The following is a 25,509-nucleotide window of genomic DNA, read 5'->3' on the forward strand; positions in this document are numbered from 1 at the left end:
AAATTTGTGCCAAGGTCTGTTTGTCCGACCTCGGTCGATTCGTCGACTCGATGTATACAACGAAATTTTGATTAACGAGAGTTTATTGAATACACGCTACATATCTCAATATCGCCGGTTCCAAGTTCCGTCTCTGGTTTGATGGCCGCTCAAGAATTTGCTCAGCTGCTTTCCCAATGCCCCGAAAACCTGGGCTCTCGCACTCTTCTGTACATATCTATGAATTTCATTTCGATCCCACGACGGTGGGTCCCGGGTAGACGAAGCCCTCCCCATCTTCTTTCGTCGCAAAAAGCGGCCGGACAATTTTTACTCTATTGACATACGGAATCTAGCTCCGGATTTACCTCTCCCGTACGGGACCGCTCCGTTTGTATAAAGGCAGTAGCTTCCTTCCCTGAAAGTCCGAGATTATTGAATCGAATTATTGCTCCTCTATTTGTACGAAAACGAAAAATAGAGGCTCTCATTTTTGCGCCGAAAGGCTTACGGTGTGGACGTGGAGGCGCCGTAGCCCATGGCGACGGTGATTCGCGGCAAATTCCAGCTGAACAACAAATCTTTCAGCGAAATGCAAGGCTGCGCCAAAAAAGCTTCCTCGTTCAGCACGGACTCGGCGAAATATTTCCACGACTTCGCGTGACCGCAGGCGCTTATCAAGTAGTCTGAAAAAACAAAAAAAAAAAATTCCCTCCCCCCTTTGTAACCTTCGTTCTTCGGAAAGTAAAATTTTCAAAATTAAAAAACTCTCGTTTCACCGAAAAATTTCCGATACCATCGAGGCGAACGAGGTCCCGTATGCATCCGGGTTGCGCGGCGGATCCTCCGTTGGGATAATAATCGACGGTACCCGCCCTGTAACTGCACCCGAAAACACCCGCGTCCGTGTGAATGACGTCGACGAATTTGGCGGCACTCGAGGTCAGTCGTTCCTCGGCGAAGTTGAAATTGGGACCGGCTGGGTCCAAACCTGTACGATTTTTGACCTTAGAACTACCTCCCTTTCCGAATTGGCTTCGAATTATTTTTGTTTACAAACCTGTAATTCTCTCCACCTCAAAGTCCGTGTAAGCTCCTATGAATCCCGCGACTTGCGCCCCCAACGAATGTCCGACTATGTGAAGATCCTCCGGATCCAGACCGGCCCTCACGAATTTATCCAACATCTTGGCGATCGTGTAACCGATCCCCTTAGCGCTGTTCGCCGCGTTCACGTAATCCCGTTCAGAAATATTCGGATAATTTACCAAAATGATGTTATGGTCGCCACGTTTTAGGTACGCTAAAAATGGTGAATTCAAAATTTAGCATCTCCTTTCTTCGCTCTCCATTTTTTTTTCTTTATTTTTTTTTGGTCCAGATTCTCACCCCTCGCCACCCCCAGGGAACTTCCGTCCTCTATGTCGCAATTTTCGCGCCACCCGTGAATGTAGAGAACCGTGGGTCGGTTCAGATCCAAATTCTCGAACAGATCCATCGCATTACCGACTAGTGCGTCTTGGTGGTCGCCGTTCAATTCGCTGGAAAAAAAATTGAGGGGATCGTAGAATTTTGAAAGAAATCAAATCTTCGATATTTTCGCCCGATCGATTCCTACCGTTTGTAAACGCGTATCGCAATTTTTTCCAAATCCGCCGACGTCGCTCTCGCACCTGAAAAATAACGTTTGAGGTTTAGCCTGAATGCGTCTGAGGTGATGAGAAAAATTGAACATATTTATTGCGTCAAGAAACTCACTGGAGCAGCTCTTCGACTCGCACGGTTCGTAGGCGGAAATCGTTGCGTTGACCGCAACGAACGCGAGAGCGAAGAAAATCAGAAAACTCACGCACCGCATGATCAGTGTCTCGAATGAAATAAAATCTGAATCTGTTCCTCGCCGACAAATTTTTGCGCTTAAATAGCCGTTTTGTCCCCAGCGATTCTCAGCCCCCCCGTAAAATCATTGCGTTTTCGCTACGCCTTTTGATATTCATCACGATTCACGCACCGGCTTCAAAAAACCGCGCACTCGGGTAAGCGAAGTGAATTTTTTTCATTCAAATTTCTGAAATTCCTCACGACTGTTCGACCGAATTAAAATCCAACGACGATCGAACGATCCACGAATGATAACCACTTGAAACTGTCGAACATATATCATATTTTCTTTTTCGCCAATTTTTCGCACTTGTGCAAATTTTTCGTGTCACGTTAAATGCGTAGGTTGGATGGCGCGCAGCTGAACGTTTTATTGATCTTTTATCTATTTCTTTCGATATTCCAGAAACGATTTGTTTTTCCAACGTCATCGAGTCTACTGGAATGTAAAATTAGCTAAGGAAGTGGAAATATTATCGAGGAAGTATTCCATACATGGGTACAATTTTTCTCTCAAATATTTTTTTAAAATTCGCGTGTAGGTAATGTATTAAAAAAATGTACAGCACAATTTGCGTTGATCGGGTGATTTTTTTCGCTACGGTCCGTTAAAGCTTTCCAAAATTGATTTCGGATTCGTTCCGTCCTCGCCGCGTCCGAAGGGCGAATTTTTGTTGGTGTCCAGATGAAAACTGCCCCTCCTTTGGAACGTGTAAACAAAAAAAAATTTCAGTACATACCACAAGTCACGTAATAAGGTGCGGTCGCGATAGATTCACTCTCGAGTCAATCGCGTAACCGAAAAACTTCACTCACGTGTCCGTCGGCGTTGCGATACCCATAGGAACTTTCTTCTTATTTTTACATCCCCTCGTTTTAAACTTAATCTCCCCGGAACATTGAACACCGACGAAGGCCTCCTCGTTCCTCAATGATTCTCCGTAGTATTCCCAAGATCTGTGGTGGCTGCAAAAATCTATAAAAAAAAACAAACGAACAAACGAACAAAATTGAAAATAGAAAAGAAAGAAAACGGACGCCGTTCAGAAAAAGAATTGAAAATTTTTGGGGCAAGAAAAAAATCGAAATACGAGGCCCACCGTTGATGTCCAAGGGTATGAAAAATAAGGGGCACCCGGGTTGGATTCGGTGACCTCCGTTGGGCCAGAAATCTGCGTCTCCGGTACCGGTGTACCCGTAAACACCGGCGTCGGTGTGAATGATGTCCACAAATTTGGCGTCTCCAGGACCGAGATGATCTATGAGTATGTTAAATCCAGGACCAGCGGGATCGAGTCCTGTGAAATGGAGGAAGAAGAGAAACATATCGAATGAGTTGGCAAAAATATATAGGTAATAAAATAGATGGAAAAAAAAATAATGGGGAGAAAAATAGACGGGAAGATGCGTTCGAAAAATGTGTAAGCGATGGAAGTGTCGATTTCTTTTTATTACCGGTGATTCTCGGTATCGTGAAATTCACGTTTCTCCCGATGTATCCGGTTATTTGACCTCCGAGGGAGTGACCTATGACGTGGAGGGTCGTTGAATCCAGGGAAATTTCTACCATTCGGTTCAAAAGACCGGCCAAAGCCTTCCCCACGTCCGGAGCGCTGAATGCAACAGAAACATAATCTTGGCCGGCTATCTCCGACCAGTCGACAGCGAGTACGTTGTGGTCACGACGTTGCAAGTAACCTGGAGTTATGGAGAGAGAGAAAAAAATTTAATCAAAATTTGAACGGCGAATTTTTTCTTTCGATTTTTATATCGATTTTGCTTCTACTCGTTTTGCGAACACGGAAATATCACGGGGAATGAAATTTCTTTGTTCTTTTTCAATTTTTCATTTTTTTTTTTTTGTTTTTTAATATTTGCATGTAAAAACACACCGTCTATAGAACCGACGTGCGGAGGACTAACCGAATATCCCCTTCGAAACTGGACGTTCGGCGGGATGTTTAACGGTCGGACGCAAATAAATTTACATATTCAATTAAGCTTAATCCTCGATATAACCCGTAAACCCTTTCCCCCGAGCGCGAAACGTATGTACGCGTACGCAAAATCGACGATCAATTTTTCGAATGACACGCAGCCGTTTTATGATTTCTAGCCGCGGTGACCGAAGATGGGGGAAAAAAATTTTGAAAATTTAGAAAGAAAAAACATGCCTTTTTCGGTCTTCGTATCCGAACGGATCGTGACAGACGTAAATTATAATTACCGTTCACAATTGTGTGAACACTCGTCCGATTCAGATTCTCGGTAAAACCGTGAACGTACAAAATCGTCGGTTTCTTCAAATCCATTTTTTGAAGAAGTTCGGTCGCGCTTCCGACATATTCTTCGGCGAAGTTACCGTCTTCGGATGTTTCCCTGAAGTACATAAATTTTTTTTTTCAAGAACTTACGAGATGAACTTTTTTTGTTTTTTTGTTTGTCTTGCGCTTACGTGATTTTTTTATAAACTCACCCCAAGTACAGACGTATGGAGATATTGGAGAGCAGTTCCTCCGTCACGCTCTCGCCTGGAGGAAAACGAGGGAATGAGAAAAATCGTCGGGATAACAAAAAAAATATTTGGAAACGAAAAAATTGCTTCTCGATAACGAGAAGAAGTGCACTTACCGGGCGTGGGTCGGGTCGCGAGAAGCAAATAAAAAAGCAAACCGACGCTGCATCCGAAAATTGGTCGTCGGAGCTCCGTCATTTTCGACGACGATTTCGGACGGCTCATCGTCGAGGTACTTTAGGGTCGTTAAACGAAGTGCGTTAATGAACTAATCACTGCAAGCGACGGTAGAGAGAAGAAGAAAAAAAAAAAAAAAACGAGGGAGGAATTATGCGTATGATTTTTTGCACGATTATGAATTTTTAAATTTTAAAACGCAACAACGTGCGATTGGCATCGATCCCGATAATTGATGTACTTCGTATCGGCATGCCAAGAATTCGAATCCGATTGATAGTTTTTTTTTTTTTTTTGTTATTCAACTCGTTGATCTGTTTTCCTTTTTTTATTCACTTAACATCGGCTCTTTTCCCGACCAATACGTCTGATATGCGGTACGGGCGACGAATCGTTGATTATATATGTGGCGAATGTCCCATCGACGCGAATGCTTTCTTTCCTTTTCATTTCCATTTTTTTTGTTTCTCTCTTCTCTCTCCCTTGTTTTTGCGAACGGTAAAATTTATTCCGCATTTTATTTACGACCTCCATTTCGCTATTGGTATTCTAAATTATAGCGTTTTTAAACTTGACTTATCTCTCACCTCAATTATTCGTGGTGTAAAGTCGTAACGTTGTGTATCGCAAGAATTAAAGCTGCATTCAACGAGCGAAGAATAAAAAAAATAAAAAAAATAAAAAATAAAAATGTGCAGCTTATTTGCTGCATTATCGTAATATGCGTATAATTATGGACATGAGATACCGTACGTGCAAGCTTGTACGTACACGGTGATTCGCAAATAAGAGTTTCCTTACCCCCCCAATTTTTCCAACGATCGTCGAAAAAAATTATTTGGAGCTTTTACATTTTTTGTAGAGTGAATTTTGAGAACAATTCATGCGGGATGAAGATTTTTATATTCGCTTCACAGGAGAATGATCTTTGGTACAACAGTTTTCGCTATTCTGTGTAGACATTTTGGAAATTAGTTTTTGGAAAATTTTTCGAAATTTAGAAAAAGAAATTTGGATTTTTTAACGCGAAGCGAATCGAAGACGTGTTTCGGTTTTGCGCTCGAATCACCTTGTACGTGTCGTTCAGTGATTACGCTTATTTTATTTATGCGAAAGTCGTAAATTATCAATTTGCGTAGTTCAACACATCATCTCATGGTGTAGAATAATATTAAAACCGCCGGATCGTCGCTGTCTTTTTTCCACCTTACTTTATCTACGTAGGAAAATTCAGTATGGAAATCTTCGAAATGTAACGCATGTGTATCGCATACTTTAACGATATCGCACCGTGTGTCGTTTACCCGGACATTATTCACACGTCTTTTGCGTTACACGCATGAATATCGTGTGATATTATACTCCGGGTATACGGAAATCCATGAAAATCTACAACCGGCTGTTTCCCGAGCCGGTTTTATTCTTGCTTCTTTCTCTGACAACGACACGACAAATCTACAGCAACCAGGTTTCCCCCACTTTTTTTTCTTTCTATCTTCTCACCACATTTTGATCCCTTTTTCGTTCGAAACGTCTGTGATGTAATTGCCGCGAAAAATATTGGATAATTCCTTTCCAAAAATAATAAAAACATTTCGCATCTGCAATATTTGAAAAACATGTTATTCAAATTTCCAGTTATCGCTCACCTACGAAAGGTTTTCCAACGGTCAATTTTATTTTTTCCATAAATTCGCCCGCTCGATATTGTTCGCGTGCACGGGCACGGTGTATCGACTGTTCGTTGATATAGTTTTTCGTTAGCATCGCCCGATGAATAATTTATCGATAAAATTCAAATCGAGCTCGTTCCTCTCAATGAGCAAACAATTATTTCATCCCCATAGATGAATTAAGAATGAAAATAACTTCACTTCAGATTTTAGGCGAACTTTTGTTTATTTTACTTCCTCCTCCCCGCAGCTGATCAAATTTTGCTGAAGAATATACCCGAAAATGAACCAATAAATAAATAAATAAATAAATAAATAACAATAATTTCAATGGTACACGTTTCCAGATAAATTTCCGGTATCTTTTATCGCTACCACCCTTCGATAATCTCTGCATATATATGCTAATCTTATGTATTTTGATCACAGGATTGAGTTATCGCCAATTTTTAACTTTTTGGAGCAGAAAAATTGAGATATCTCCATGAGAAAAATTCGTAGATTGGCAAAAAAAAAAACTCCTTACACGCGTGTTAATTACAGTGAAGCATTAAATGTAAAAAAAAATACGGGACAAAAATTTTGAACGACGAATGAAATCGAATGCACCGCGGGTGTGCAATATGCTAGTCTCTGTGTAAATAGATACACATCTGCTGTGTACGCACGGCTACAAATTTTCGATTTTCAGTCGGGATTAAAAAATTGCGGATACATGAACTCGAATGGGTCACATACGTATACGGTAGATTTCGTACAAAATCGTTCTGACCGCGACCCATTTTCATTTATTTCGAGTTTTCTTTAATTTTATTTTCTTTCAATTTCCGCGGGGGGCGTCGTTATGAGCCATCGCAGATGCGTTGGAGGAAAACTCGAGCCGTGTAAATTGATATCCTAGTGGAAAAAAAAAAAAAAAACAGGAAAAAGGAAAAAAGAGAAGCTGTTTTTTTTTCTGTCTGGATAAAATTCTTCCTCAAAACGCTGGGTAGCTGGGTAGCTTGTATACCTGTACATAAGTCAGCGGCGAGAGGAGCCCGAGTGAAAGAAAAATAAGTAGAGAAGAAGTAAGAGGAGAAAAAAAAGCAAAATGAAAGTAACGGGGGAAAAAGAATAAAATAAGTCAAAGTTTGATTCGTTTTGGAGTCGGTGAATGCAGAGGATTCTCTAGCTCCTACTGTCTTTCTTCCTTCCTGTTTTTCTCCAATCCTTCCATCCCTCGAGATTTTCGTTTCAATCTTCCTGATTTTTTTCTTTTTTTTTCTCGTTTTCCGTTTTTTCCTTCTGTTTTTCTCCTTTTTTTTTTTCTTGTTCGGGGTAACTGAGCTTTTCTGCCAACTTTTCGAATCCCGTATACCATAACCAAAATCCCTCTCCTCTCCTCCCCCTCCCCAGCCCCCATTCTTTGCCCCTTCTCTCTATATTATAGAAAACTCTGCGAAAAATATTCTAAACGAATTTTCTTCTCAAGTCGAATGGGCTACATACTTTACGTACGTATACGCCACACTTTTCACGTGTAAGTTATTTCCCAATTACTATACATAACGTGTATACATAGATAATACCGTAATGGATTTTTTCAAAGAGAAACTTTGTTACCGCAACTTGAAAAACTCGTTCTTCGTTTTTTGCATTTCGTAGCTTTTCTTATCAAGTTTTTGTTTTTCCGATCTTCTCTTCCGGATTATTGAAAAGAGCTTAGGATCTTACGAAAGGATAAGACGGAGGTAGAGAATGAGATCGGTGAAAATGATGATTTTGTAGAAAAAATTTCTTACCTCGCTCACAATTCATTCCGCAATTTAAATTAGATATGATTCTATGCAAATGTAAGTACGGCATAGGTATACAGTATCTACGTTAAATATTATACTTGAAAAGTTTGCGATTGATTTTCGCGTTTTACTATAATGTTCATAATATCTACGCTATAACGAACGAATTGTTTGCACTGTTCTCGGCAAAGGCTTAACGATAATTAAGAGAACTTGGAAAATTAGGTAAACGAAAAAGGCGGTTAATTAATTAGTAAAATAATGTTTTTACACGATTTATTAGACCGTCCGATAATTTCTAAAAGCGCAACAATTCCTTCCGGTACAACGAAAGATAGATAAGAAATAGTGGAAGGTAAAGACCAAAAAGCAACAACAAATTGAAAACTATCCGACGTTTTATTTTCGTGTAAAAGAAGTCATTATTTTTTATTTCATTCGCTCGTTATCATCGTGTAATCTATCGTGAGGTGCAACAAGCCGGTATTACATGAAAATTAATTATGTCGCATTACAATAATAAGGGAATGAGAAAAGATAAAATGAAAGAGAAAAAGAAAAAAAAATTGTCCCAACCAGCCATCGACATGTTAACGTGGAGATTACGTCGTTTTTGTCGTCTTATCAGCGTTAATATTATTTAATGTTGCTTATCTTTCTTGTTCTCTGTTTTTTTTTTTTCTTCACCTTTTTACAAATGGACGTAGATAGACGAAGTAATATCCAAAAAAAAAAAAACAAAAGGATGAATGAAAATTTGGTGTAAGTCATATGTTTTTTCTATTTCAAATATTTGTCAATGTTCCATCAATCTTCCGTTCTTAGCGTAATTCTGATTCCGTTCGTTTTCTAATCCTATGTGAGGTAAAAGCTCGAAAGAAAATATCGCACGGTATCACAAATGAAAAGATAGAGACTTTTTCACCGGTAAAGTGCACATTACGATGCACAAAGAAAAGTAGACGAGAGAGAGAGAGAGAGAGAGAGAGAGAGAGAGAGAAAGGAGGAAGGAGAAAAAGGGCTGGGCTAAATTTTTCTTTTTCACATTACTTTCTTCTACATTTGCCTCGGAGTGGTCCATTGTGATGTGAATTTATTTATTGAAAAATCAGATTGAATATTTATCGGGTCGATGAATACGTGCGTACCTTGTATATAATATACCGTACACCGCGTGTACCTGTATTCGTCGATGCACGGGGCTCGTGTGCCATCGGAAAATCAAGAAACCCGGAAATAGTTTCGTTCCAATACTCTCGAACCGTATCGTCACGTAGCTACGTGACAATTTCCGCCAATAAAAAATACGCGCGAATTTTTCTGCGATGAAAAAAAGTTAGCGAAAAAAAAAAAACTAAAATTAAATGAGTCAACAGCGCGAAAATATTCGATCCATCTGTGCGTACGTATGTCAATTATCCTTTCCGTGGATGAAAGCCGTTCAAAATGTACTTCAAATATCGGTTCGAATTCAGTCAAATTTTTTTTCACTCACTTATTAGCTGATCTAGAATTAAAAATGGAAACCATTTTTGACAATAAAAAAAAAAAACAAGTTTCCATCGTGATCATTATTCTGTTATTTATTGGACTTTGATTCGCGCAAGCACTCTCGATGTGTAATTCTTTTTTTTTTTTTCATATTTTCTGTTGAAGCTTGATTCCGACCTCTTCGCGCTGAGAGCTTTTGATTTATATTACGCGACGCGTATATACATCGACTTTTCCTTCTTTTTTTCCTTGTTTTTTTTTTTTTTTTTTGTTATAAAAATGAGGTATACGCGTTTCATGTCATCAATCGATTTTAAAATCAAGAGCTTTCTCGCAAACTCTTGGATAATTATCATGTAGACACGAGACACCTACTCTTCACGTTTGTAACGGACCATTTTTGAATTTCGAAATTTTTCATTCGATCCGAGGAAAGAGAATGCAAGAGATTTTCATAATTTATCGTCTCCCCTGACGAGGGTATGAGAAAAAATATCAATCGCGTAACGTTTATCGAAGTCGCAAGTTGATGTGCAGCGAATTACAAGGGATTTAAATACGAGGATACTTCTCTTGAAAGCTTTGCGAAGCCAATTTGCAACGAACGGTGGAAATTCAGAGTCCCGTATTATGAAGTGCTCTTTCGTTCTATCCGAAGCAAAAGGATGTTATAATGGAATTGGCGGATGTGCATGCGCATCTCTTGTATAATTGGTCATTTGTAGTTTCTACCTTTTCAGGTATTTATTTATTTATTTCTTTCATTTTCGTTGTTAGTCTCCAAAGAGAATCGGGAAAAACACTCGCGAGAAAAATATCATTTGTAAAATCAGTGGACAGATACGATATACCTAAGACCGTTGGAATTTTTAGAAAACTAATAAAGAAAAAGAATATAAGAATAATGTTGCATTAGGTACATATATATACACACCTAACTATCGGGTACCTACGTACCGCAGAAAGCTCTCCGCAAATCCTTTTCGTAATATATCTCTTTCTGCGCAGTACCTTTTATTTACCCACTTTAGTTTTATTTCATTCTTTTCCAACCTTTATCTTTTTTCGAGACGTCCTGCAGCGCATTAGTTACCTACGTAGGTATGCACATTTTCTTCATTCGAGGATAGGATCTTAAAGAATACCATATCCCAAATATTTCAACGTCTCATTAAGTTCTTTTCATTCGAATCTTTCGTTTTTTTTTTCTCACTATCCCTCCTCGAAAATATCGCTCAGCTATATCGCGATCGATTGATCTTCGATGAGAACTTTTCTTTCAATCAATTAAATTTGTCTGAAGATAATTTTATACGACGTTCGTTTTTAGTATCTAACGTCATGGATAACGTAAAGCTGATCTTCAGTTACTCGATGGCTTCGGACTATATCGTATTATTTTGAGTCAAGAGTCATGTACACCGAACTACATAGATATATATCGAACCTATAAGCCATTTAAATACGTGTATCGTGCACACCTATGTCGCTGTTATCAATTCGATCACGTCGTAAAGTTCTACGGAACTCTGTACATTGACGAAGACGATGTTAGTTACGTTCCGTAAATTAGCTATGACGTTCGTCTGATCGTGATCGGGAAGCGAACGAGTTGGCAAAAATTATCGATCTTATCGATACGTATTTTCAAACCGTTTTCATCCACGTGTCGCACAAGACGTTGAGAGATATTTTTTTTTTTTTTTCTAATCATTAAATCTTAGGCTGGAAGGGTTAATTCGCTGGGATTAAATTGATTATGAGAATGAAAAAGAAAAAGGAAGTAGGTGTGCCGAGTGATTTATGGTGGTGTCGGTAGTTCATACATATATGTATGTACGTATACGTAGTTTTTGGGTACGGAGGCAAAAGTGGGGTGAAAAGAAAGGAGAGAACGTAAAAAAAAGTGACAATTAATCTTTTTTAACTGCTGCAAACGTGCCGGAGGAAAGGGAGAACCGGGAGTTCGGAGTCGCGGGGAGGGGGGGTAATGAATCTCGAGTTTGACGAACTGCTCCTTAATATTCAGTAATTTTTAGGAGTGGCAAAAATAATTGCGGTAATTATTGTAATTATCAGGAGCCGCTACCCTCGCGCTCATTAATATGTGAATTTATTTATGAACTCTGTCGCGATCGCGTCGTCCATTAGAATGCCGGTGTTTCCTTCGCCGGCAAACAAGCTTTTCTTTTCCCCATTTATTTTTTTTATTTTCTTCTTTTTTTTTTCTTCTTCTTCTTCTGCTATCGCCAGCCCGAGGGCGTGTTCTTGACGTCACGGAGAATCCGTTTTCCTATTCCTATACGTTGCACATAAGAGTCCGGAGTATACGTGTGCATCGGTAAAAGTAAAACTGACGCTACGACGTCAGATGAGTCGATCAGAGGGAACTAGATCAAAAGAGCGCATCAATTTTTCATTCGTTTTATTCGAATCGGTTCGGTTTTCTGAATTTTTCGCTTCTTCCCCGACCGATCGCGACCCGAACGACGGTCGATGACCTCACCGTTGACCGATACCAATGATCTTCGGTCGATCTTATGACGAATCAATTATAGAACATATTTATTTTCGGTGCTCCGCACAGAAGCAAAGAACTTAGACGCTCTTTGAGATCCTTACAAATGAAGAGAAGAGGAAAGAAAAAAATGTATGAACAAAAAAATTAAGAGAAGTGCGAACCGCTTAAAATTAAAAGAGAAGAAGAAGGAGAAAATTTTTTTTTTTTTTTTCATCTCGCAGACGCTATCTGATCAGAATATTTCTTTTAATTGGCTATGTAACCGATGCAAATCAGCCGAGAGTTTGAGAACGTTTCGAAGTAAAATGAAAGAAGAAATCGACGGGAGATTAGATTAGAAGAAGTGTATTTTTTCCGCACGATTAAATATCGAGAAAAGCTGAGAAAGAAAAGAAAGGAGAGATCGTGTTCTCCCTATAATATAATATTTGCGACGAAGATTCGCTGCTCAAACAGCTGGATGTACAATTTTTTTTTTTTATCTCAACGGCTACGACTCGCACCATCGAATAAATATAACTTGTCGTAAAATGGCGGTGATTTATTAGAAAATGAAAGGGATGAAAAATAAGACAGAGAACGGACCTCGTCGATCCTTCGAAGATCGATATTTTTACCCTGGTAACAACATAGATTCGCTTTTTTTTCCGTTTTCATTTCATTTTCAATCGAAGCAAACTTCGAGCAATATACCAAATTTATAACGTAAACCGAACGAAGGTAGATTTACAATAAATAGAAAAAGTGAATTATGTTCAAGGCGGAACCAACGAGCAGAAATTACCGGATAACTTCTGTATCAGGAATTCTGTTCTCCTTGGGCTGGTGGATAGCGATAGACGCGTGGGTGTACTACGCCGGTGCTATGGATAAAGAGAGGATGTATTTCTTCCCCGGATTTATAAATACCTTGTCATTTATCGTGGTACAAAGAATCCCTATGGGGGGATTGTACGGCGAGTCGACAAATTTTGAAGAACGCGGAGTTCTCGGATGCAGAGTCCTGATGTTCCTCGCGCTACTTCTGGGCTTCGGAAGTCTGATATCATCGATTTACGTACTGGTCGAAGTCTTGTACTATTCCGTCTCGCCGGTTTATCTGGGAATCGCCATTTTGTTGCAAAATTCCCTGATACTCGGCTCATCCTTGCTGTGGAAATTCGGAAAAAGCTACGACGACCTAATCCTGTGAATAACTAGCTGTAAAATAAAATAATCTTCACGTCCGTAACGAGCCGACCGTTTTTTGTACAGTTGTTTTTTTTTTGACAAGTGACATAAATCACCCTCCGGTGTAATAATCAGCCTCCGTAAATTTGACGTTGTACCTACAACATTTTTTTTTCTTACTTTTTTCTTATTTTTCATAACACTCATTTTATTTTTTCTTCTTCGTTTCTCAGCTACACTCTTCGAATGCAGCGTTTCGCTATTGGTTAGTTTGAGTTCTTCTTCTTCTTCCCCGGTATCTTCTTCTTCTTCTTCTTGTTTGGAGTCTAGACGTTCTAACGTAGGTATAAGAAAGTTGATGTCTCGCGTTGTTTAACGGAGCGCGTTGGTGGTGTAGCTTCGGCTTCATACTTCTACCCCTGAAATAAAAAAAAAAAAAAAAAAAAACGCGAGGAAGAGGAGAAAAAGGAAAGAAATGACGATGAAGAGAAAAAAAAGCAAAAGAAAAACACGTGGCAAGGGTAGAAGGTACAATGGGGGGGGGGGGGAGATATTCGGCCTCTCCGTTTTATTTTATTTATTTTTATTTTTATTTTTATTTTTATCTTCATTTCTTCAGCTATTTCTATAGACCGTTGAAACGTTGGTAACGGCGTTGGGAACAGGTATAACCTGCACTGTTTTCGGTGATGGATCGACACGTTTCGCAGTCGCTGCTCACCGATGTACAAACCGCGCCCGTCCCTTCGGTTTACCGCATGAATTTTGAAACTCCTACTACCCCCCCCCCCCCCCCAAAGAATTCGCTGCAGACGTCAAGTTAAGTTCGTTCATCTTCGTGGCATTGTATACATCATGCACGTGGTACACAACCACCCTACCCAACGTTTTCATGAATCATTAACATTAAACCTCGTCCGGTGCGGGCGAGAGCCCCGCAACTTTGTGTAAATTCGGGCGCGCACGTACGTACGTGCATCTGCTCGTTTTGGAAAGGAAGAGAGAGAGAAAAAAAAAAATTAGAAAGCTTGAAAGTTCAATTTTTCAGACCGGAAATTCAGGATCTTCATCCACTTCGCGATGCACACACATCCCGTGTGTGATGTGAAAATAGAACAACCCCTTTTCGAAAATTCAAATTTATGAAAGACACCTTGTACGACTCGGATGAAATTTTTTTGTATTCTTCGTTTCTTTCTTTTCTCTTGCATTTGGGGGTTCGTTTACTGCAATAAAATATACGAGAGCAGATACACACCTCGGTTGTTGCGGGTACGTGAGCGGCGTTTCAAACCTGTAGATTATTTTTTTTACAAAAATATTAGCGTCCCCCTGGAGAATTTGGAGAGAAAAAAAAAAAAAAAAATCGATACATACCCACGTACGTAGTCTCCGATACCGATCACGTAACGCGGTTGAGAAAAATATTTTTTTGGCTTTCGCTCTTAACAAGGTGTGTAATAAATTGAGCCAAGTGTCAAAAATTCTCAAAATTTTTTACATTCGGTCGAACCATGTTGTGATTATTAACATCATTACCGAACACACTGTAATATTTTACACGAATTCGTGCGACGATGGAAATATTATATTATAATTATAACTGCAGTCTAGACAAACGAATTGGTTTTTCAAAGGTTTTTTTTAAAAATACATCCAGGGTGACGAATTGTCGTTGAAATCGTTTTTAAAATCAACCTGTAATCTACGCGAAATCACAGGAGAGAGACAAGAAAATAATGAGAAAAAGAAAACTGATGCAAACTTTAAAAATGCAAAAATTTTCACCTGAAAAATATTTCGATACACCCCCATGACATATTTTCTACCCCTTTTTTAGTTTTTTTCTTCCAGTTTTTCTCCTTTTTTTTTCTTTCTTCATTTCACGTACCATTCGAAGGAAATGAAATTTCCTTCGATATAAGATTTCCATTGTACGAATGCAGGCGCGATAGATGTACAGAGAAATGGTGAGACACGTAACTCTTTACATGCAAGTGATTTCTCCCTTTTCACGAGGCTCTTACAAGCCGTGTAATTTTATATCCGGTACAACGCGTACTCGTACGCTACGAGCACACGTACTGCGGATGTAAAATCCGAAGGGATAAAATTATTTTAGCATTTATTGGCGCGAAACGATGAAAAGATAAAGTAAATTATACCCCAGTTGATTAAATTCGTACTCTGTCAAAGAAAATTTACTCTCCTACGATATATCCGTTCACACTTCAGGTGTACAATATAAGCTAAGGACGAAGAGAATCAAATGTACGTCATCTCCACCCCCCTGTCATTTTTTTTTTTTTTTGATTTTCTTTTTTCTTACTCTCATTTCTTTAGAGAACCACCCCCCGAATCCGCTCCCGGAGTATCTTTAATACATATATACATTAATTCGGAATTTATCTTGCACCATTACATCCTATCATATTCCTATAGGAAGAAAAGATTTCGGTGGGGAACGATAAATTGAAATTTATATTCGAAAGAATTTGAAAGAATAAAAAGAAAAACCGAAGTGAAGAATTTTTTCCGCAATTATTTATTTATTAATTTAGTTTTTTTTTTGGCATGCAATTTTTTTGATAATATCGTCAGCATCATTATTGTTTCTCCGTGCGCAGCATCGGTATTGAAACAAGTCGTAGGCGAGTTCGATTCGATTCTGCATATAATTTGCACTAGATTGCGAATGATTAATGATCATATTATTGGGTCTCGATGACAAACGTTCGAAAATCGGCTGATATTATTATTATAGGAGCAAGTCGAAGTTACGTGCGTACGGTGTGCGTGCACGGAGATATATTATTCGCTCCACGAGTTCAATAGTTATAATATAATGGCAAAAGTATATACAACGTATTTATCTTGCAGTGCAACAGCGATTTACTCTCACATGTATACATATATGTGTATATGTGTAGAGAGACACACGTACAACGCGAGTGTGTACGAAATATGCGGATGATTAATCACCCTTAAATTACCTGTCTACAACCGACTCAAGAGTCATAAGTTGAATAAACTTTACCCCCGCTTTCCCCGTGTACCCGATTTCTTTCTACCCCTCTATCACTCTGCGCACAGAATATTATATGGAGTTCAATTTGAAACGGTCGTAAAGGTCAGAACTTAGTTTCTTTTGATTCGTTTATCGCGATATGTTACGCGTTGAAATAATATTTTACATCATTTTTTTTATTTTTTTTCTTAGGAGTGAAAATGAGAAAATTCGAGGCAAAAAAAAGATAGAGAGAAAGAAAAGCTAGTTGTAAATTAGAGTGAAATTTGATCCGTGTAGATTAACCCGTGTGCAGCCGCGACTACCGTCGAGTCGAGAACGGGGTGGGGTTTAATTTCGTCGAAAATTATACTTGTTAATTATAATATATTCACCGTTGCATGATGGGAAATTTAGCCAGAGATAGTAATTAGAACACTATTCAATGGGGTAGTTTGATCTGTAGTTGGGGGATGAGAAGTAACCGGATGAAAAAGAAAAGCGTGTCCGATGACGTTGTTATGTCAACGTGAGATGTAACGAGGTGCAATGAGATTACACGTTGCAGGTACATCGGTAATAATTTTGTACCGGGGATGATATTGGACGCCGGTAAACGCGTTGAGAATATTAATCGAAAATTGAAACATGGAGGTGGAACATTGCTTTGTTTATAAATTTACGGATAATTCGACGGTTGTTGTTGCGCCGAATTTCGCATCTCGTTTCATCCGGTCGCATTAGGCGTGCGGGTCGCTTCGTAACGAAAATTATGAGATATCAACTAGAAGAAATACATATTTGGAAATTGCCACCGGTCGCTCAGTTCGATTTTTTGATTCTCGTTTTTATTTCTTCCTTTTACTTCAGCGCGACTACAGGAAGAAATAAGAGGAGCGCATCCTTTGAGGAAAATCGAGACTTGGGATTCAACCTGATTCCGTTTTTTTTTTCAATTTTCAATTCCAACGTTGACACATCTGTAGTCTAGAAACTCGAGCCAGCATTTGGTGAAAATAACGACGAAAGTACAGCACCTGCATCGTCAATCTTCTGTGCAGATTTATTTGATTTTTTTTTCTTTCATTGATACGGAAAAGTGTTTCATTTAATTTTTGTTTTTTTTGTTTTTTTTTGGTTAATTCTTTTCGGAGCGTGACGCGAAATTGGATAACGGGAGTTCAAAATAGATCAACCCATCGATCCGAAATCAATGTAACAAGATTTTATGCTCCACTCGACTTTATCCGGTGCGAGCTGCGTAGGGGTTGTATGTGCTATTTATTATATACCTACGCTCTACACGTTGGCGTATTCCTCCGTCTCTGCGTAAAAGGCCTGCACAGGCAACGCTTCGCGAAATTCAACGCCAAAGCGATAATTCATGTGCGAGCTGGACGTGCGCGAATCCTGCAATTATAGGTACACCAGAAACCACTGTTGGGAAACTGACGTAATTCTACTCCGTTCCGGCGTACAAATCTAACCCAACTCAGCAGGTTTTTCTCCCCTGTAACTCTCGATCATCATTCGTCATGCGTGATGGAATTGTTTAATGCGTCTCCAGAATCGAGCGCCCGAAGGAAGAAAAAAATAAAAAAAATAAAGATATAAATAAAAAAGAAATCAGATCCGAGTCTCCCCGATCCTTTTTTTTTTTTTTTTTCATTTTATTTTACTTTCGTTTATCGGGCGCAAATTCGTCTTCCGAAATCAGGGACCCCTCTAATGCAGATGTAAGATTCATTGAATCATTCGATTCCCATTGCACCGAAATTTTTCGAGAAGAAAAAAACTTATCTCCCCGTCTGGTACGTGCCCCGAAACGTTTCGATCGTAAAAAATATCGGACGTGTTTGAACTTTTAGAATTTTAAGGCTTTTTTTTTTTCTTTCTGTTTTTTTTTTTGTTCATAGATTCCTCTTCGGCAAACCAGCATCGAAAATGGCTGCCAATACTTTATATGAATCGGCGGAAATTCCTCGAAGTCATATCTCGCGCGTACTTTTCAGTCATATCAGATGTCGCACACCGTGACTCTTTTTTTGTGGGGTACAGAGCGACGCGATATCGCGAATAAAGACACAAACGTGGACCACATCTTACGTAAAACAGAATGGAGAAGAAAAAAATCCGTCAAATATTTCGTCCAAATTTTCTGTCCCATCGAATCCGAATCGACATAGCTCAGTGCGCCGTCGAAGGTTGAATATTTTCTGGCCTTTTCTTTCGTACGTATCGTACGATATATTTCGCACTCGATTCCTCGTTCCCACGGGAGCGAAAAAATTCTTTATCTAGTTTCTAATTCGCGTGCAATTACGGATCGCCGAACGAGAGGTGAAAACGAAATTTTTTGTCCAGAAAAAAGAAAAATTTATACATTTGTTCAAAAAAAAAAAAAAAACAGCGACGAATAGGAATATACGGTATGATGAAATTGACGGTGTAAAAATGAAGAAAAAAGTAACTAGCTTCCACGTATAATATAATTTTTTTTTTTAGGATCCCGTGTATATTTCAAATCTCGGGGAACGAGATGTGATTCCGCGGTTTGTCACAGACGTCGCGAGAAAATGCATACGTAATATTTTCCACCCTTTGCCTGATTCCCAATCAGCTGTCAGTATCAGATACGAGGATGCTGGAGAGAATTCTGTATAACATACATTTGGAAAAAATGGTTGATTATTATAAATCTTGAAAAAATTTTTTTTCAGATGGTAAAAATGATGATGACGGTTGTGATCGTGTTCACCATTTGCTGGTTACCTTTCAACGTGCTGATAGTAAGTTTTTTGGAAATAATCCCTTATTTACACGCGTAATAGACACTGATCAGATCTCGGCCACGAAGCTGCGCGATACCCAAACGGAATCAATCGGACGCGTGATATAAGCAGACGAACGTGATTAGTCAACGTGATCAGATTTCTCTTTGGGGTATAAATGTCCCGGATTAATAAGGATTAAATGTGCATTAGTCATAGGATTAAAACTGGACAAGTAGTTTATCGTCGGTATATATGCAGAAACGATTGATTTTCCAACTATAGAGTTGCGGCTGGCCTTTTCAACTGTTACGTAAACCGAAACTCATCGGATTGAGCACGGGTGACGTATATTTCTGCAAGTTCTTCACTCTCAGATTTCCGACGATGAACAAAAAAAATACCGAACGAACAAAACGTGCGAAGGAATTTTCGATCGGATTCGGTATTTTGCAGGAAATCCTGTGATCCGGGGGATGATTTTCACGAGGTTACATGGGCCCTAACAATGATCCGTACACGTGTACAAATAGTGTTTACACCCTCCCTAAAGTAGAGTCAGATGTAACCGAATCTTCGGAGAGAATGAAATCAACCGTTGAACCGTTGAATAAGGGTGCGATTCTTTAAAGATCGAATTCTTTTCGCTCGGAAAACCGGATATCGAACCAGAAGAAAAATTTTCCCTCAACTCTTTTATAAATCTAGATACTTCCGCGCTTTTTTTTCTTTTCTTTCTTTTTATTGACACGAAGTAGGATGTAAAATGTCTGAAACTTTTGCTGGAAATTAATGTTAAATTTTGAGACGCTTGAGGGCGGTCGAAAGTTTCGGGATGAAAACTTACCGTAAGTTAGAGTAAAAGGAAACCAAAATTATTCTCTCGCTAAATAACATACCGGAATATCGATCAGTCTCCACAGAACAAAATGAAAAAAAAAAAAAAAACTCTAATTAGTTTACCCGCAAAAGGATACTTTCTTATTGTTGGTAATTATACGACGAGAAGGTGTACAGTTTTTGATTCTGGTTAATTTTACTGAACGTATTAAGCTGGCTCTGGACAACGACGAGAGGCTTCACAAGTGGTTGGGATTACCCTATCTTTGGGCAGCTCTCCACTGGCTCTCCATGTCCCATTCTTGCTACAATCCGGTGATATACTGTTGGATGAACGCGAGATTTCGTGCAGGATTTTTACAATCCTTGGCAAGGGTTCCTTGCATTCAAAGAATTCTTCCGGAGGGTGGAAGGAGAACGCATCACACAAGTATGGCGGGAATCGCTTTGACCGGTAATATGGAATTTTCCAATCTTCCGTGATCGATTCGTTGTTCTCTTTCGCTGCTTTTTCCTTTTCATTTTTTTGCTTATTTTTTTTTTTTTTTTTTGCCGTTAATCAGCCGATGTTGCTTTCCACCAGTCTGTGTACGGATAATGGTGTATAGTTAACAACTTAATTGAGAAAGTTTTGAGATCGAGCTTAGCTGATACACGTCAATGTGCGGGTCGATTATTAAAGCGGAAATTTGCTCGCCGGTTATCATCGTTCACCACCAATCAGTCAGCGATTAATCTGCAATTTGCCGTAGACCCTACGGCAATCAGTACCGATCGACAACTTGTGTGGCAAAACCCGCAGTTTTCTCGTTAATGTTATATGCAAATTTCACACGCGCTTTATTGATTCAGTTTACGCATCGCTTTAATTAACAGCCGAGCGAAACGTGAGTCTTAACAAGCTAGAAAATGGATCTTCTTACTCCACTCCTCTTACTCGTGACTTTGCTGTTTCTGAAATCTTAAACTAAATTACCAGTAACTTCGTGTGAATTCCCTACAGAAATTCCGAAAATATATCGCTCCGAGCATGAGAATTGATATAGGCAAACTAACGGTAAATTTTGAATATCATTAAATCGCGCAGCAAGGGGGAGAGTTTTTTTTTTCTTCTTCTTCGATTCGATTTTTATTATGCGTACAAAAGTTGTACAAATAATTAATACATTTTACTTGACTTGTTAATCTGTAGTTAAAAAAAAATATTTTGCATGCATTTTTTGCGCGGGTGCAGTGTTCGATGAGGTGACTAACGAACATGTATTGTCCTTTTTATGGTATATGGATAAATAAAATGAGTGAAATATTTCTTTATGTCTGCAGGAATGGTATTTATATGAAATAATGAAAATTTAAACACACGATATAGGAATATCATCGAATACTGTTCAGCCCTTTCCGGAATCGGACGAAGGGAACTTAGTTGATATTGGAAAGTGACGGTTCGTTACAGACGCAGCATCTTCGTTCGATCCGAAGAAATGATCCTTGCCTCGCGTTGCAGGATTAGATGGTCCAGAGAATTCTATTCTAAGGAGGATCAACACTTGCAGTACTTATATTAGCGTTAGAAGAAAAACAACTGGAAATCATTACGCACCCGCGCGTTCAGCCAGTTTACGACACACCGATCTCATCTCTAGGACCGTTCAGGTTCAAAATAGACGACTTATTCGACTCGATTCACATCCCGAAGAACAAATTTAGCGATAAATTCTCCGATCATACTTAATCAAAATCTACGAGTTTATACGATATGATTTTTTTTTCTACCCTCAACCGACGTCTAATAATTACTGCAAGACTTGAGTTTTTTTTTTCTCCCTTCTTCTAAATGTTGAGCAGTCTTATATACTGTTTTATACACATACTATACTATATAATGTACATTGATTGACTGTCTATATTATATATAAGAATATATACTAATTAAGTATATACGTACATATGTATACAGAAAAATACAGCGGTGCTTTCGGGTTCTGCACAACCGGAAGTTCCGATGCTAGATGTCTTTTCACTCAATTGTAACGTCGGTTCGAATGGATCAATCGCATTAATCTACCCGTGGGAATATTTGTATCGCTTAATAAAAATACATGATAATAAATCAGATAGGATAACACCGATTATATTATGTTTAAATGTAAATACATAAAATACATTACAGAGTACAGATATCGTGTCTGGTCATCAGATAAATATATATGTATAAATAAGAGTAATCTTAATAATCACGAAGATCAATATTAAAATAAAATAATCGAACTTATTTTAAATCGTCGTATAAGATACATTTATATTGGTGATCGATATATCATCGTCTTGTAACGCTTTATATTGAAGTTTTCATCATCGTAAAAATCAAATGAATATAAGTACGATTGAATCATGAACGTATATTTATAAGTATATATGATAGGACTGTAAATAAATTATCAACGAGGTACTCGATTTGTTATAAATATAAAATGTACTGTCACTGCTGTCGTGTGAGAAAAAAAAAAAAAAAGAAAAATTTACATTAAACAAATTATTAAAATGATAACATATTTTCTATATTTCATATCGGTGATGTTGGGACGGATGGAACTTGTGAGGCTGAAGAGATCTCGCACAAAGTCCAGCATACTTCTGTTATATTTATACACATACATGGCTGTAAAATAGAATTTTATCAGGAGTGCGGCTCCTGGAGCTTCGAAAATGAATCCCCTTGGAGAATTTCTTGGGTTTTCCCAAAGGAGCAACGTATCGTCACGGTCTGGTGTTTTTGCGAGTAGAGAATGAATGAACGGGAGTTGCCGAAGTGAAGGGGGAAAATCGAATAATGGTATTTTCTATCTATGTACAAATTTCAATACTACTGTAGACACTTTCTGCAGATATTTAAGAGCCCTACAGTTTATACTTTCTAAAAGTATTACGTTGATAAATTGTTTTTCAATCTAAGTTACTCCGATAGCATTCTCGAGAAAATTTCGATAACTGAAAATTAAAGAAAGAAGAAAAAAGAAAGGAAGAAAACTAAGATTCAAGAGGAGATTTTTTTTCCTGTGAAAAGTTTTACCGCAAAATTCTCGGCAAACTGGAAACTGCAGGTGTTTTTGTCAAGTGGATGGCAGGATGAATTCATATACCACGATTTCGGACGATCAATCTTCCGTATTTAGCTCGTAAACGTGCTCCGCTGAAAGTCATTGAAGGAGTTTTTATTTGACAAAATCTGATTTACTGGAGATAGACTTCAATTTCGAATAGTAACTAATCCTTAGACCAAAATCCCTATAGTTTCTTTATTTTTATTTGAACGCAAACTGAAATTCAATCGAAAATTTAGGAGGATTTGTGATATATTTATTTGCTTAAGAAAAACGAGGGAACGTTCATTTTTTTATTTTTTTATTGCAATATTCTCATTACATTTCACCATGGATATAATATACAAATATTCCAGCTAATAAAATTTTTCACAACTTTCCAACACTTATCATAATCATTTAAAAATTAAGGTGTATGATTTGTAAGTACACAGTTTGGAACATAATGTAAGTACAGGCGGTGGGTTTTTTATTTTTCATTTTTTTAGGAATGTAAATTCTCTTCATTTATATGTTTCTATATTCGATTAAGAAGATAAAATTTTTATCAATAATTGTAACATACATATTGAGACCTAGTTTATTAAGTGCAATGAATGGTCATGTCAATGTAAATGAAAATTACATTGTAATTAAAATATCGTCTCTGGGTAGGGGAGTATTCACTATTTTTGAACCCATTTGATTAAATTGTGGACTAGATATACGTGAATATGTACAATTACTTTAGAAGCAATATGTACCAAAAGGTAAAATGTCCCCTTTTCCGGTGTATCTAATATCTGTGAAAACTTCTAGGGGTACTTTTTTAAAGCTCAGGTTATTTAGATAAGATCTGTTTAAGAGATTCCAGTATTTTCGTGCTACGGTAAGCGATGAGACCTCCACGATTGGAGAAATCACCATTTTCCGTTAAGTACGTGAGATTCGTATGACCCAATGAATCGGCTTTGACAAAATCTGCAAAATCTACCACACCCCCGTTCAAGGAATCGAGAATTGCTTGAGGCGCGCACGTGTCCCATCTGAAAGTTGACCCGCTAGATAAAATGTAAGCATCTGCCTGACCCAGAATTATCGTCAACAGCTTATAGCCAGCACCAGCTGCTTCCAAAAAAGAAAAACCATTTTCCGATAATTTTGATTTTATATCTCTACTCTCAGAACTACTGAGAATCACCAGATTAGCACTCGGTTCGGAGCTATCCAACGAGGATGCCTTAACACCATTAGAGTTGAAGCCCCAGTATGAAATCCCCTTCCACCTGTCAGTGAAAAGGAATAAATTTCCTGGGATGGTGAATAATAGTTCCAAGTTACACATATCATCTGATGGTTGCTGTTTGATCAAAGGATTTTTGAAGTCCTAGCCAGACTTTAAGCTCTCTGCATTTTACTTACCCAGAATTTGAGTTTTCATAAAATGGTTGATTTATAACACCCATTACTGGACACCCAGTGCTTCTGTGGAATGCCCCAATTAGTACAGTAACGCAACGCAAACCACCCAAGTGCACACCCGTCACCTCATCTATTTTTTCTACCCCATGAATATACTCTGCAGTTGAATCTAAGAAATTTGAACAATATCTGCAATTGTATGGATTGTGCATAAAACTCATGAGGGAAAAAATCTACAAAAAAATTCTGGTGTGAAAGTGTTTCTTCTAGTTAGAAGAATTTAGTGCAGAAATCAACCAATAACGAAATGATTTGAGAATTTCAAGTGCTAAAACCCCAAACCAATATTTTCTACTTTGTGTGCAATAATCCGACAGAAAAAAGACTCCACAATGTGATACTAACAATAAATATAATTTTACCAATTGGGTCTATCCATATTCCAAGCTGGTCAACCGCAAGTTGGAGATTATTATGTAGATTTTTGCTACCTGGAACATCTTCCATTCCAATATCTCGGTGTACTTCGATTGCCAGAAGGGTAGCTGCTTCTGAATCATTGTTTAAGACTCTTTCAAGTAATTTTGCTGTATCCTCAAAGGTAGAGCAAATCTTAACGGTGACAGACTCGCCCAAAGTATTGCTGAAGGTATTATTTTCCTCTCCTTTGATATGTTCAGCTAAGTCTGGAAACTGTCCTAATTTTCACAGCGACTTATTTGGGTCAATATGATGCCCTACATGTAGTTGACTGGTCTTTGATTCTTACTATGACTAATATGTTTACCTCAATTCCTATGTCGTGCTTGATAGTTTCCTGGATCAAAACATCGGCGAGGGTTTTGAAGTCCTGTACAAACCTTGGGTTTTTTTCATCCTGTGACTTTTCTTGTACAAGGAGCTTGAACAAGTGATTGTTCTGTCGACAAACCCTTGCTATATTTGCAGCTTTCTCAGATACTTTTAACAGAACTTCTAACAGTCTACTCCCTTCAAACATCATTTCTCAACTTTCAAAAAAATAGAGATAGGTCAAATGTTGAAATAAAATACTATTTTTTACAAATGCCAGGTGACAGATGACAGAGAAGAATTTACACTCTCTACAGTCTTATCATATTTTCAAGTCCCACAGAATCATCCAGTGAAACCTGTGAACTGTCAGTTGAATATTATGAAGTCTGCTGCCAATGCAAAGACTATC

At 38.3% G+C, this 25,509-nt stretch overlaps 3 protein-coding genes across 6 annotated transcripts in view; 1 reads left to right on the forward strand and 2 right to left on the reverse strand.

Annotated features, from left to right (window-relative positions):
* LOC105693449 (RYamide receptor) overlaps positions 1 to 23,466 on the forward strand; it is a 42,594-nt gene extending 19,128 nt beyond the window's left edge. For 2 of the 4 annotated variants that reach the window (XM_020856169.2, XM_048658791.1), the window contains 3 exons: positions 18,913 to 18,981; positions 20,017 to 20,257; positions 21,308 to 23,466. In XM_020856169.2, the coding sequence (XP_020711828.2) occupies positions 18,913 to 18,981; positions 20,017 to 20,257; positions 21,308 to 21,510 (513 nt within the window). In that variant the 3' untranslated portion in view covers positions 21,511 to 23,466. Of the gene's footprint in view, positions 1 to 18,912; positions 18,982 to 20,016; positions 20,258 to 21,172 lie in introns of all 4 variants that reach the window. The other 2 variants (XM_048658793.1, XM_048658792.1) reach the window with 2 other exon arrangements.
* On the reverse strand, positions 66 to 4,933 carry LOC105693442. The gene is made up of 14 exons (XM_048657922.1): positions 4,492 to 4,933; positions 4,337 to 4,391; positions 4,088 to 4,239; positions 3,316 to 3,558; positions 2,961 to 3,158; positions 2,677 to 2,836; positions 2,463 to 2,561; positions 1,738 to 1,943; positions 1,598 to 1,652; positions 1,369 to 1,520; positions 1,040 to 1,282; positions 776 to 970; positions 491 to 665; positions 66 to 397 (listed from the first exon to the last, which is right to left on the reverse strand). Exons 1-14 carry the CDS (start codon positions 4,598 to 4,600, stop codon positions 310 to 312), a joined length of 2,130 nt encoding a protein of 709 aa, XP_048513879.1. The 5' UTR covers positions 4,601 to 4,933; the 3' UTR covers positions 66 to 309.
* On the reverse strand, positions 23,189 to 25,463 carry LOC105693436 (inositol polyphosphate 1-phosphatase). Its single transcript, XM_012413364.3, has 4 exons — positions 25,093 to 25,463; positions 24,728 to 24,998; positions 24,306 to 24,474; positions 23,189 to 24,169 (listed from the first exon to the last, which is right to left on the reverse strand). The coding sequence occupies exons 1-4, from the start codon at positions 25,306 to 25,308 to the stop codon at positions 23,725 to 23,727; spliced, it is 1,101 nt and encodes a 366-aa protein (XP_012268787.2). The 5' UTR covers positions 25,309 to 25,463; the 3' UTR covers positions 23,189 to 23,724.
* Positions 25,464 to 25,509: the final 46 nt, after the last annotated feature.

This window comes from Athalia rosae, chromosome 7 (assembly GCF_917208135.1).
Source record: "Athalia rosae chromosome 7, iyAthRosa1.1, whole genome shotgun sequence".
Lineage (NCBI taxonomy): Eukaryota > Metazoa > Arthropoda > Insecta > Hymenoptera > Athaliidae > Athalia > Athalia rosae.

Excerpts from the sequence above, each read along its gene's own strand:
- LOC105693436 (XM_012413364.3), bottom strand. The coding sequence starts at position 25,308 with ATGATGTTTGAAGGGAGTAGACTGTTAGAAGTTCTGTTAAAAGTATCT. Across the intron at positions 24,999-25,092 it reads AGCACGACATAGGAATTGAG|TTTCCAGACTTAGCTGAACA; the intron begins GTAAACATATTA and ends AAATTAGGACAG. Across the intron at positions 24,170-24,305 it reads TATGAAAACTCAAATTCTGG|GTGGAAGGGGATTTCATACT; the intron begins GTAAGTAAAATG and ends TTTCACTGACAG.
- LOC105693442 (XM_048657922.1), bottom strand. The coding sequence starts at position 4,600 with ATGAGCCGTCCGAAATCGTCGTCGAAAATGACGGAGCTCCGACGACCA. Across the intron at positions 1,944-2,462 it reads TTGGAAAGCTTTAACGGACC|ATTTTACGGGGGGGCTGAGA; the intron begins GTAGCGAAAAAA and ends GAAAACGCAATG. Across the intron at positions 1,283-1,368 it reads TTCCCTGGGGGTGGCGAGGG|CGTACCTAAAACGTGGCGAC; the intron begins GTGAGAATCTGG and ends CACCATTTTTAG.